At 45.3% G+C, this 12,217-nt stretch overlaps 1 protein-coding gene across 1 annotated transcript; it reads right to left on the bottom strand.

The window, feature by feature from the left end:
* Nucleotides 1-6,830: 6,830 nt before the first annotated feature.
* Nucleotides 6,831-8,060, bottom strand: LOC148049091 (proto-oncogene Mas-like). The gene has a single exon (XM_087703825.1). It carries the CDS (start codon nucleotides 7,997-7,999, stop codon nucleotides 7,082-7,084), a length of 918 nt encoding a protein of 305 aa, XP_087559951.1. The 5' UTR covers nucleotides 8,000-8,060; the 3' UTR covers nucleotides 6,831-7,081.
* Nucleotides 8,061-12,217: the final 4,157 nt, after the last annotated feature.

Consider the following 12,217-nt stretch of genomic DNA (forward strand, 5'->3'; position numbering starts at 1 on the left):
CCTCGACTGGTTCCAGTCCCTGGGTCTGCAGATCAGCGGAATTCACCACCTCAGTTCCAACGCACTCGACTGCCTGGTAAACGAGTTCCCTGACGTTTTTGATGGCAAATTGGGCAAGTACACGGGCACGCCGGTTTCCTTTAACCTCGACCCGTCCGTACAGCCAGTGCGGATGAAGCCTCGCCGGGTGCCCATCGCCCTCAAACCAAAAGTGGACGCTGAGTTGGACAAGTTAGTGGCTCAAGGCATTTTGGAGCCAGTAGACCATGCAAAATGGGAAACACCCATTGTGCTTCCCATCAAACCGGATGGCAGCGTGAGGATTTGTGCTGACTACCGCTGCTCAATCAACCGTGCTTTGCCTGCCCACGCATACCCTGTACCCGTGGTTCAACATCTGCTGCACACCTTGGGCGAGGGGACTGTATTCGCGAAGCTCGACCTCGCCCAAGCATACCAACAGCTGGTCGTGGACAATGAAGCAGCTGAAGCACAGACAATTGTCACGCACCGGGGTGCGTTCCGTTGCCGCAGACTGCAGTTTGGGGTCAGCATTGCCCCGGGACTGTTCCAGAGTTTGATGGAGAGGCTGCTCCAAGGACTACAAGGCGTCGTCCCCTATTTCGACGACGTCCTTGTGTCAGCCACCTCCATGGAGGAACTCATGGCACGTTTGCGCATGGTTCTCCAAAGATTCCAGAAAGTGGGCCTGAAGGTTAAGAGAGACAAATGCCAGGTTGCGGTATCCCAGATAGAATTCTTAGGGTTCCTCATCGATGGCAAGGGCATCCACCCCACGGCTGCCAAAACCAAAGCCATCGTTGAGGCCCCTGCTCCGAAAAACAGAGCTGAATTACAGGCCTTTTTAGGCCTACTTAATTTTTACGCTGTCTTCCTTCCCCACAAGGCGACAGTCGCTGAGCCACTGCATCGCCTCCTTGACTCGGGTGCCCCTTGGGTGTGGGGCCGCCGGGAAGCCTCCGCCTTCATAGCAGTCAAGCACCTGCTTGTTTCCAACGATGTGCTGGTGCAGTACAGCGAGCATTTGCCCCTTGTGCTCGCTTGTGACGCTTCACCCTATGGGGTGGGCGCCGTCCTGTCCCATCAGTTACCCAGCGGAGCAGAGGTGCCAGTTGCCTATTTTTCCCGCACGCTCTCTGCCGCTGAACGTAACTATGCCCAAATTGATAAAGAGGCTCTTGCCATTGTGGCTGGGGTGCGCCGGTTCCACCATTACTTGTACGGCCGCCCATTCCAAATTGTCACCGATCACAAGCCCCTGCTAGGGTTGCTGGCAGGAGATCGCCCTGCCCCACAGGTTCTCTCCCCACGCATGACCCGCTGGTTTGTGTTCCTGGCCTCCTACGATTATCAGCTGAACCACAGACCAGGGAAGCAGATCGCCCACGCTGATACTCTCAGCCGCTGCCCCCTGCCAGAGGCCGTGGACGACCCTGCTGCTGCCGCGCCGGTCTTCCTAATCGACGACCTCAACCTTCCTCTCTCTGCCGCCGACATCGCCCGGGAGTCCGCAAGGGATCAGGTAATTTCCCGGGTGCTAGACTGGGTTAAGCGAGGGTGGCCAAAAGACCCCGTAGACACCGTTTACCTTCCCTTTAAATCTCGCCTAGCGGAGCTCTCCGTTCAGCGCGGCTGTTTGCTATGGGGCCATAGGGTTGTCGTACCTGCCTCACTGAGGACTACTGTCTTGCGGCAGCTACATCACGCTCACCCGGGAATTGTCCGGATGAAAGCCTTAGGTAGAAGTTATGTATGGTGGCCTAAGCTAGACCAAGGCATCGCCGACCACGTCGCCGGCTGCCTGAAATGCCAAGGTGCCCAGGCGCTGCCACCAAAAGCTGAGCCGCGATCGTGGGAGCCACCTTCGGCTCCATGGTCCCGCATTCACGTTGATTTTGCTGGCCCTATTCACGGCCACATGCTCCTTGTCGTTGTGGATGCTTTCTCGAAATGGCTCGAGGTCGTCCACATGTCCACTACCACTGCAGATGCGCTAATAGCGACCCTGCGTCGCTTGTTTGCCACCCATGGGCTGCCCGACGTGTTGGTGTCCGACAATGGACCGCAACTGACAGCTGCCAAGTTTGAAGCCTTCCTTGCTTCCCAAGGCATCCGACATGCCCTCACCTCCCCGTTCCATCCCGCTAGCAATGGCTCGGCGGAGCGCGCTGTCCGCTCCGTCAAAGAGTCTCTGGCCAAGCTAGACCACCTTCCCTGGCAGGAAAGGATTGACGCCTTTTTACTCGCCCAACATACGACTCCCTCGCCAGAGACTAACACTAGCCCAGCCGAGCTCCTTATGGGACGACGACTGCGGACAACATTAGACCGTTTGCACCCCACTTACTCCGTGGCCACCCCGTTAGATTCCCGGGGAGGACCCCGTTCCTTCAGCCAGGGGGAGGCAGTGTATGCCCGGAATTATGTAGGACATCCCTTGTGGCTACCGGGCATAATAACCGATCAGACCGGGCCCTGCTCCTACAGGGTCAGGCTCCTCGACGGCAGAGTCTGGAAGCGCCATTGCGACCAGTTGCGGAGCAGGCACCAACCTCCAACAAGCCAGCAGCAGTCAACCGACCTGCCAACCCCGACGGGCACGACGACCAACGCAGAGCCAGGAAACGAGGAGGTCAACCGCGATCCGGCAGCCTCAGTCCCAAACCGAAGCGGCGACTTACCTGGTGGGCCAGCACCATCCTGCGTTCTCCGGCGGCCCAGGCGATCGCCGTCCTCCGATGCAGAGTCCTCGGTCGAACAGCCAGAGCATCCAAGCGAAGCAGAAGGGCCTAGGGCATCAGGCCGCATCAGGCGGCGTCCAGCTTACTTGCAGGACTACGCCTGCGCGAACTTAAGGGGGGAGGAGTGTTGTGTTCTGAGTTTGCGCTGACTAAAGGTTTGAGCGGGAAAGCGCTCGACAGCCGATTGGCTGATCGTTTGACAGCTCCTGTATAAATAGGGAGCTGTCCAAACGAGCAGCGCGCGTTCCTATCTAAGCCGGTTCTGAAGTGTTAGCTTGTACTTTAAGGGAATAAACTTGTTAGCCTTTTATTCCTGTCTCTGCCTCAGTTCTTCTGGCTACCCACAGGTCCTTGGTACACACCACTGCCCATCTGCCAGCCTCCACCCTTTAGCCTCTGCCTCCCAGCAATTTGCCTCCTTGCAGCAAACAGCCTGTTTCAGTTTCCTCACAGCCTGATTAGCACAAGCAGCTGATTGTTGGCCTCCTGACCATCAGCTGTTTCAGGCTGCAGGCAGGCAGCAATAGGATATGGCAATTCCTGCAGCCTGAAACGGCTGATGGTCTGGAGGCCCGACCATCAGCTGCTTGTGCTAATCAGGCTGTGCTAAAATTGAAAGTGAAACTGAAACAAGCTGTTTGCTGCAAGAGGCAAGTCAATAATTATAAATACCTATAGAAAGTTCAAATTATTGAACTTATTTTTTAGAGACTGCTTTATTATTGTTCTAGGCAAATTAACAAAATGAAGATTTTTAAAAATAAATGCTTGATCTGAAGAGGCCCAGTAGTATTGCATCTTCTTTTAAATAGCAGAGAATAACGTATACTTCCAGAAAGCCACATTAATTTTAACAGCATCTCTACCAGTGTAGTCTGAAATGTAACAATGTCCTGTTGTAGTATTAAGATAAGGCAGCTGAGTTAGACCCCGATTTTGTCATGTTTGGAGTAGATCTATTTAAATCAGTGGTTCCCAAACTTTTTCAGTCCACCGCCCCCTTGGTTCTACAAACTGATCCTCAGTGCCCCCCACCCTGTGGTGGAATTCAATTTTTTTTACTACCGGTTCTGTGGGTGTGGCTTGGTGGGCGTGGCTGGTCATGTGACTGGGCGGTTTGCACGACGGAAGGAAGATAGTAACAGTAAAATTCAAACTGTAACAATTAATTGCACATTTATTCCAAATCCAATTTAAAAACCTTTTTAGTTAATGTTAATTCAACAAAATTGTTGAACATGATCTAGTGATACCAGGTTTTCAAAGTCTGATAGTCATTTATCAAGACTTTTAGTAACTAGTAACTTAGTAAACTCAGTAAAATTTAGTAACTACAGGGCGGGGCATAACCTTTTCCTAGGGGGTCACAGCAACACTTGTAATAACAACACAAATAATTCATACACCATTCGAAAGCCCATCAAAAACTGAGTTTATTGACACGATTTAATAGTCAGTATGACCACCATTAGCCCTTCGAACAGCATTCAAACGAGGTGGATAAGAACACAACAAATCTTCAAACAGTTCCGTTCGATTTTCCAGATTTTCCAGAGGGCGGGGCATAACCTTTTCCTAGGGGGTCACAGCAAGATCGACAGCAGTTTACAACTTCCGCGACACCTCATTTTAAAGCCCATAAAAAACTGAATTGAATGAGCTATTAAATGTTAAATTTGTTTCGGTTGAAACTTTGAGAATGAATTTGGAAACTGTGTTCAAAAATCTGGAAAATCGAACGGAACTGTTTGAAGATTTGTTGTGTTCTTATCCACCTCGTTTGAATGCTGTTCGAAGGGCTAATGGTGGTCATACTGACTATTAAATCGTGTCAATAAACTCAGTTTTTGATGGGCTTTCGAATGGTGTATGAATTATTTGTGTTGTTATTACAAGTGTTGCTGTGACCCCCTAGGAAAAGGTTATGCCCCGCCCTGTACTTCACTGTCCTTAGTAGATGATAATTCCTGTGTAGATATTGAAAGAAGTAATCTCAGTAAGTATTATCACAAAGCACAAAACTGCAACAGATATCATTAAGATATCACAAACTTACACAAAAAGATGTTCTTGTAAGAAATTCAAAATGGATAATAAACACTTTTGTCTTTTATCTAAAGTTTTTCAACTTTAGATCAATGACCTTAATTATTTTTTCTCTCCCTCACAAACATACACATATACCAGTGGTGGGTTTCAAATTTTTTTAGAACCTATGCTGTACGTGTGGCCTATTTTATGGGCATGGCTTGGCGGTAATGTGACCGGTGGGAGTGGTCAACTTGTAAAATTTCTCTTTCTTTCTTTCTTTCTTTCTTTCTTTCTTTCTTTCTTTCTTTCTTTCTTTTTCTTTCTTTCTTCCTTCCTTCTTTCTTATATCTCTTTCCCTCTTTCTTTCTTTCTTTCCTTTCTTTTTCTGCCTTCCATCCATTTTTCTTTCTTGTGTGTGTCTCTCTTTTTCTTTTCTTCCCTTCCCTTCCTTCCTTCCTTCTTTCTTATATCTCTTTCCCTCTTTCTTTCTTTCCTTTCTTTTTCTGCCTTCCATCCATTTTTCTTTCTTGTGTGTGTTTCTCTCTTTCTTTCTTTTCTTCCTTTCTCTTCCTTCCTTCCTTCCTTTGTTCCATCTTTCTTTCTTGTCTCTGTTTCCCCCACTTACTTTCTCTTTCCTTCTTTCTTCTTCTTTCTGGATTTTTCTTCCCACAAGATCTTATAACATACCTGGTAGGTACATTATTAATAAAATAACAGATTAACAGAGTTGGAAGGGACCTTGCAAGTCATCTAGTCCAACTCCCTGCCCAAGCAGAAGACCCTACATCTGCCTCTACCAAGGATCGAACTCACAGCCTCCTGGTTATGAGGCAAGAACTCCACCTTTAGGCTACCACAGCTGCTAGACCCTCAATTTAGAAGGCCTCAAACTAAAGAGAGAGAAAGAGAGAGAACAATCTAGAGAAGCTCTGGTGGAAAAGTATAGCATACTGAGAGGACATGTTGGCAAAAGAAACTCCTCATGTCAATCAAGTCTGCAATATTCTGAAAACTTAGTTCAAACATTTCTGGAAGGATCAGACAGACGGGAGATTCACCACTTGAGACTTTCAAGAACAGCTTGGACTGCCATTTGTCAGGAAGGGAGGCGCACAATGATAGAACCTACATATCTTTAAAGAATAAATAAAAAAGCCGACAAATGAAAATTATTAATAATGAACTGTTGTTATTAAGTATAAGTGTTCTGACCTAGGCTTCGTGAGACAGTAAAAAATTTTCAATGGCTGTGAATTATGTTCATTCACAGCCTATAGTGAGTCACAAATAGTTTGTAGAGAGTCCAACAGAACTCTGCCAAAGTCTTTCGGGATAAGGCTGATAAGCACCCACTTTTATCTCCCTTGAAACATTGCCAAAGATCTAATCGGCATTAGTTTTGCAAGGCCACACGGAGCACAGAGTGAAGACAGAGCTTCAGACTTTAAGCCAACCAGAATGAACAAAGTTGCTTCCTGCAAAGGCTCACATGCCTTTGTTCCTCCTTTATGTCTTATGGGAGGGGCCAATCATCTCCAAGGCTTATTCCTGCCTTTTTTTCCAATTGTTCTTGCTTTCTGGCAGCTGTGCACATGCACACACTGGGAACAGGCTCCTCCTGTTCCTCTGCCTTGATGATATCCAACTCTGGAGGCTCCGGAGGGAGCAAATAACTCCCAGAGGGTTCTGGCCCACTCTCTGCCTCTGACACAGAGCCCTCATCCAAGTCTTCCCCAGATTCCAGGACTTGCCCATGTTCCTCCCCAACCTCCTCACTGTCTGACTCTGCTGCCAGCCCCGCAGGTTGCCGGCAGACCATAACAATAAGAAAATAATATGTCCGAAATGTGTGAGGATCATAATTGCCACATTTTATTTCTGCAAATGTATCCTGTACATACTTTTTCCCCCCTTTCTCTTTTCTTTCATTATACATATACACATAACTTACTTGTTTTTAGAGAAGCCTATATTCTGCAAAGTTTATTAGGAACAAAACCTTGGAAAATAGGCAACCGATAACACATCAAATAATAAATATTACACAGGTTGAACATTTCATGCAGTAAGAATTATTTCTAACAGTTTTTATCAGGAAAGGAAAAAAGGAATTGTAGAAGTAAAACATTTACTCTATAAGCATATTCATTTTTAGAATTATACAGAGATAAATATTTTCTGTTTATATGGTTTTATGTTCAGCTTGTTCAATAAATCACAACAATTTTCTTACTGAACCCACAAATTACTTATGGATTTTAAAATGATTATTCAATGATAGTGACACTTCACAATATGCTTTCCTCCGTAGTTTGCTGCTCTTCTGAGCTGTCCTGCTCATCCTTGAAAACTCTTTGCAGAGCCACCTTGAAGGATGCTCTGGGCTGATCCTTCCCCTTCTTCTTCCTCCCCACTAAGAAATAAAGAAGTGGGTTGATGCTGCTGTTGAGAGCAGCACATCCGAATCCGACGGTCATGAGGGAGGAATTATAGGCACCAAAATATTCAATGACATAAAAGACATTCATTGGGAGAGAAAGTAGGAGGAAGAAGAGGAGAGCCAGCAAGATAGTGGTGAGAAGTTTCCTTTGATTGCGTTGTATTTTAGACCTCGTATAAACCAAGAGAGTTATAGTAGACACAACCATGAGAGGCGTGCAAAATAAACCATTCACAATCAGCTGGTAAAGAAAACGTGCACTTCCAGAACTCTTGGTGTAATACAGAATGAAGTGCACTGCAGAGAGCAGGAAGGAGAGGATCCAGATGAGGCCACAAACAAGACTGGGCAAATATGGAGGACGATGGCAGCGATACCAGAGAGGGAAGAGGACAGCCACGCACCTGTCCAGGCTGATGGCCGTCAGGAGAAACTGGCTGGCAGAATAGGTGAAGGAAAAGAGCTCAAAAAATAAGAAGAAAAAAGTGTCACCGATATGATGCATTTTACCCAGAGTTGACACTGCCACAAATATTTCTGCCATAACGAGGGATGTGAGGACCCCAAAATCAGCGACGGAGAGATTCAGGATGAACGTGGTGAAAGGATTCCTCTGAATGGAAAAGGCCAGGAGGTGAATTGTCCTCCCATTTCCCAGCAGGCCCAAAATGCAAATCAAGGCAAAGAATGCATATAAAAGGTGTTGGTTTAACCCTTGGTCATAAGGAAAAGATATTTCAGACCTATTTGGAGCAATTTCCACCATTTTAGTAGTATTTGAAGAAAGGTTGACCACTTCAGAAATAGTCCAACGAACATTAATCAGCTCTGTCCTGATAACAAAAAAAAAAAGACCGAAAGAGAATCAGTCATTATTAAATATAAATATAAATATAAATATAAATATAAATATAAATATAAATATAAATATAAATAATATAAATATAAATAATATAAATATAAATAATATAAATATAAATAATATAAATATAAATAATATAAATATAAATAATATAAATTTATCTATCTATCTATCTATCTGATAAAGATATAGATTAGATATAGATATAGATATAGATATAGATATAGATTAGATATAGATATAGATATAGATATAGATATAGATATAGATATAGAGATAGAGATATAGATATAGATATATAGATATATAGATATATAGATATATAGATATATAGATATATAGATATATCACTGACATGTGGTGAGGTTTATGGCTGGTGAGGCAGTTCTCTCCCCCAACACCCCACTGACTAAAGCACTTTCTTTCGGCCGCCTGAGTTCATGGCAGCCCGCCTGAGCTCTGCCGTGAGCACAGGTGGGTGAAAGAAAGTGCTTTGGTCAGTGGGGTGTCGCGGGAGAGGAGAGAATGCCTGAGCATTCTGTAATTATACCTAACAAGCAGAACCGGTTAGAAGAGGTTCCCCCAGTGGACCCGGAAAGCAGGCCACACCTACAGAAGAGGTTCCAAAAATTTTTGAAACCCACCACTGGTCCTTGGATATGATTATTCTACACTATCATGCTCATATTTATAAAACTCAGTGCCTGTGTGAAAGGTAAGGATGACTACTGCGTTTGTGGTGCAATCAGAACGTTGCGTGTGTTGAAGTTGTTTTAACGCAAACCAAAGATGCCTTTTAAAAAACAAGTTTACATCCTATTCTTATGCATGCCAGTGCTGTGTGTGAGGTGATTTAAGGTGGTTCTGACAAGTGTCGTCGGCATCTTCATATCCGGTCACATGGGCAGCAAGCCACTCCCATCCGGTCACATGGGCAGCAAGCCACTCCCACAAAGGAGGCCACACCCACAGAGTAGGTTCAAACAATTTTTGAAACCCACCACTGAAAACAAGAATAACTGAGGAATAACTTCTAGTAGTTTTCAGCAGCCTCCAGCCAGCTGCCATTGCCGGGTAGCTGCTGTCAAAAGAGGCAGCTTCTTGCAGCCGCACCAAAAAAAGAGAGCTTGCCTTCTGGAGTCCGGACCAGCCGTTGCGGGAGGAAGGGAAGCAGCCAGAAGAAAGAGGCAGTCATGGGGGAGGAAGTGGAGCAAGGCCGGGGCCTCTGAAGGAGCAGAAACAGACTGGCAAAGGTGGTTGGTGGGGTGACATGTAGGAAGAGGCCTTTGACAGATTAGGCCAGGTCTGGGCAGAAAATAGATAGATATCAGGTTCTGGGGGCGTGGCTTGGTGGGAGGGTGTCATGTGACTGAATGGGCGTGGCTGTGCGTGACGTCAAGTTGGGCATGGCCACTAAGTCACAGGGCCCCCACCTAGCTATGCCCTCAGAACTGGTAGTAAAAATATATGCCTCACAATATTTTATTTATTTTACTTCTATCCCATCTTTCCTCAAAAATAGCAGCAGCTTTGAATCATGGAAGACACTACCAAGTTAACACATTTTAATCAATAGCCTCATAATTATCTATTGGAGATGATCCACTCCCCAGAAAGTAATGCCCCTTATCTTTCCCCCCCCCCCGGTACTGAATTTGAAATCCTCATTTGCTCTCTTGGAAATGTGATGTGTTTGGGTATCCATCCCAAGGTGAATAGGTGAACTTCCATCCTTCACAGGGGATCTTGTTTCAACAGTCACGATGGGTAGAGTAGAGCAGCCATTTTCTTTTTGGAATATTATGTAACAATCAGATGGCTGCCTTCGTTGCTGAAAAGAAAATATTTTGTACCATAATATACTTACAATTTGAGGTATTTTTCCCAAACATGCTTTAGGGCAACGTTCTTGAAGACAGTTGATTCATTTGCTAAGGAAGCAATTATAATAAGTTGTGATTATGGTCAATAATATCAGGCAGCAAACATGCTAATTTGTTTTAGCAATGTCTTCCCTACAAGTAGTCCTTTATGACCAATCACTAGATGGTGGTTGAAGGTATGCCAGATTTCCCCAAAAGTTATTTGACCACACCTAGAATATTGCATTCAGTTTTGGTCACCACACTGTAAAAAAATGTTGAGACTCTAGAAAAAGTGCAGAGAAGAGCAACCAGGTTGATTAGGGCAGTGGTCTCCAACCTTGGCAACTTTAAGACCTGTGGACTTCAACTCCCAGAGTTCCTCAGCCAGCTTTGCTTTGGAGTATAAGATGCACCAGAGTATAAGACACACCAAGGTTTTGAAGAGGCAAATTTTTTTTAAAAGTTTTTGTACTCTGCAAACCCCCCCAAAACAGCCTGTTCTTCGCAAAACGGCCCTGTTTTTCTTCAAAAATGGGCATGAATAACCTTTAGAAGGCTTGTGGAGTGCTCCTTGGGGGGGGTGAAGGGCAAAAATGAGCAAACTAATGGCCCATTTTTTTGCTCCTTTTTGCCCTCCCCAGCCCCCAGGAGCTCTCTGAAAGCCTCCTAAAGGCTGTGCATGGCCATCTAGGTGAAGGGAACAGAGTTTCGGGAGGCAAAAAATGCTGTATTCAGTATATAAGACGCACCCAGATTTTCAACCTCTTCTTTAAGGGAAAAAGGTGCATCAAAAAATATGGTAGATAGGCTATATCAGACGTGGTATTTTGCTGGTTCACACCAGTTCAGGTGAACCGGTAGTGGCGGTGGTGGGAGGCTCCGCCCACCCACCCAGATGCCATCACCGATGCTCTGCACATGCAACCAGCAGTTCCAAACTGGTAGCGAAGATTAGAGCATTTGATTTGTGGGATATATGTACACATATGTATATACCCTAACGTATAGGTACATAAAAATGCTTTTTCTGATGAGACGGGTCTATCAGGGCAACCTGCTCTACCCAAATACGGGACTTGTTTCACCAGAAAAAACACTTAATCTCTCTCTTGGTACAGCTGACAAAGCAAGGAGAGCCTGTGGCTTAGAGGTTAATACATCTACCCCATATGCAAGCACCCTGGGTTCAAATCCCAGAAGGGTATGGCTAGCTGATGTAGAGCTAAATAGCTTGAAATAGACCTATACTAGTTTCCCTTTATTTCTTTGTCAGTAAATATAAATTTTACAGGAAGGTTGAATGATCACAAAGTTGATACTGTAGGGAGCAAAACTGTGGATGAACGTGGATGTTCTGCTTCAGATGCCATGAAGCCTCCTCCCTGAAGGTAACAAGGAAAACAGGTTGTGAAGAGAATATGTAGCACCCCAGACAATCCTGTCGACCCTGCTCAAGCGTCACGTATATGCCATATCCTGGATAGAAGGAAGTGAACTACCAATGATCTTTTTTGCCGTCCTCACCACTTTCTGCACCACCTTCCTGTCCAAAGTAGTAATGATAGGATCCTCTCGATTGTCCCTCTACAGAAAGTAGAGGGACAGGGGAAGGAACATGTAGTTTTCTCCATGTGATGGAGAAAATGCAGGGGCAGCTGTGCCTGCTTCACTAGTGTCTCACTGTTGAGTGACCCAGTCTACTCATTAGCTGCACACCCAAAAATACATATTCATTTTGAAAAGGAAACTATTCTACCTATCCTTGCTTTTCCTTCATTTTCAGAAATGCACATGGGCTTCCAATCACCATTACCCATTATCGCCATCATCTATCACTGCCTTCATGTGCCCCATTTTTTGGCCTCCATGCAATCCTTGATGCCTGGAACAGCTGATCGGAGGTATTCCGGGAGGCAGATCCAATCACCAATCAGCTGCTCATGCTAAATCAGGCTGTGCTGAAGCTGCTGGGGCTATTTGCTGTTTGCTGCAAGGAGGCAGAGGCCAAAGGATGGGGGGGGGGGCAGCAGGTGGTCAGGGCTTTGGCAACATTTCCTCTATAAGATGCAGACATTTCCACCCAATTTTTTTGAAAGGGGGAGTGCATCTTATAGTCCGAAAAATAGGGTAACTTCGAACACCTGAGTTTTTCTTTATCAATAGTAGCCATGATGGAAAGGAAAATAATATATACTATTATATATTATATCTCTCTTAATAAGTAAGAGAATGCTGCTCTTACTTGTAAAAATCTTCA

This window comes from Thamnophis sirtalis, unplaced genomic scaffold (genome assembly GCF_051295495.1).
Source record: "Thamnophis sirtalis isolate CommonGarterSnake01/CBP01778 unplaced genomic scaffold, rThaSir2_p1.2 scaffold_2, whole genome shotgun sequence".
NCBI lineage: Eukaryota > Metazoa > Chordata > Lepidosauria > Squamata > Natricidae > Thamnophis > Thamnophis sirtalis.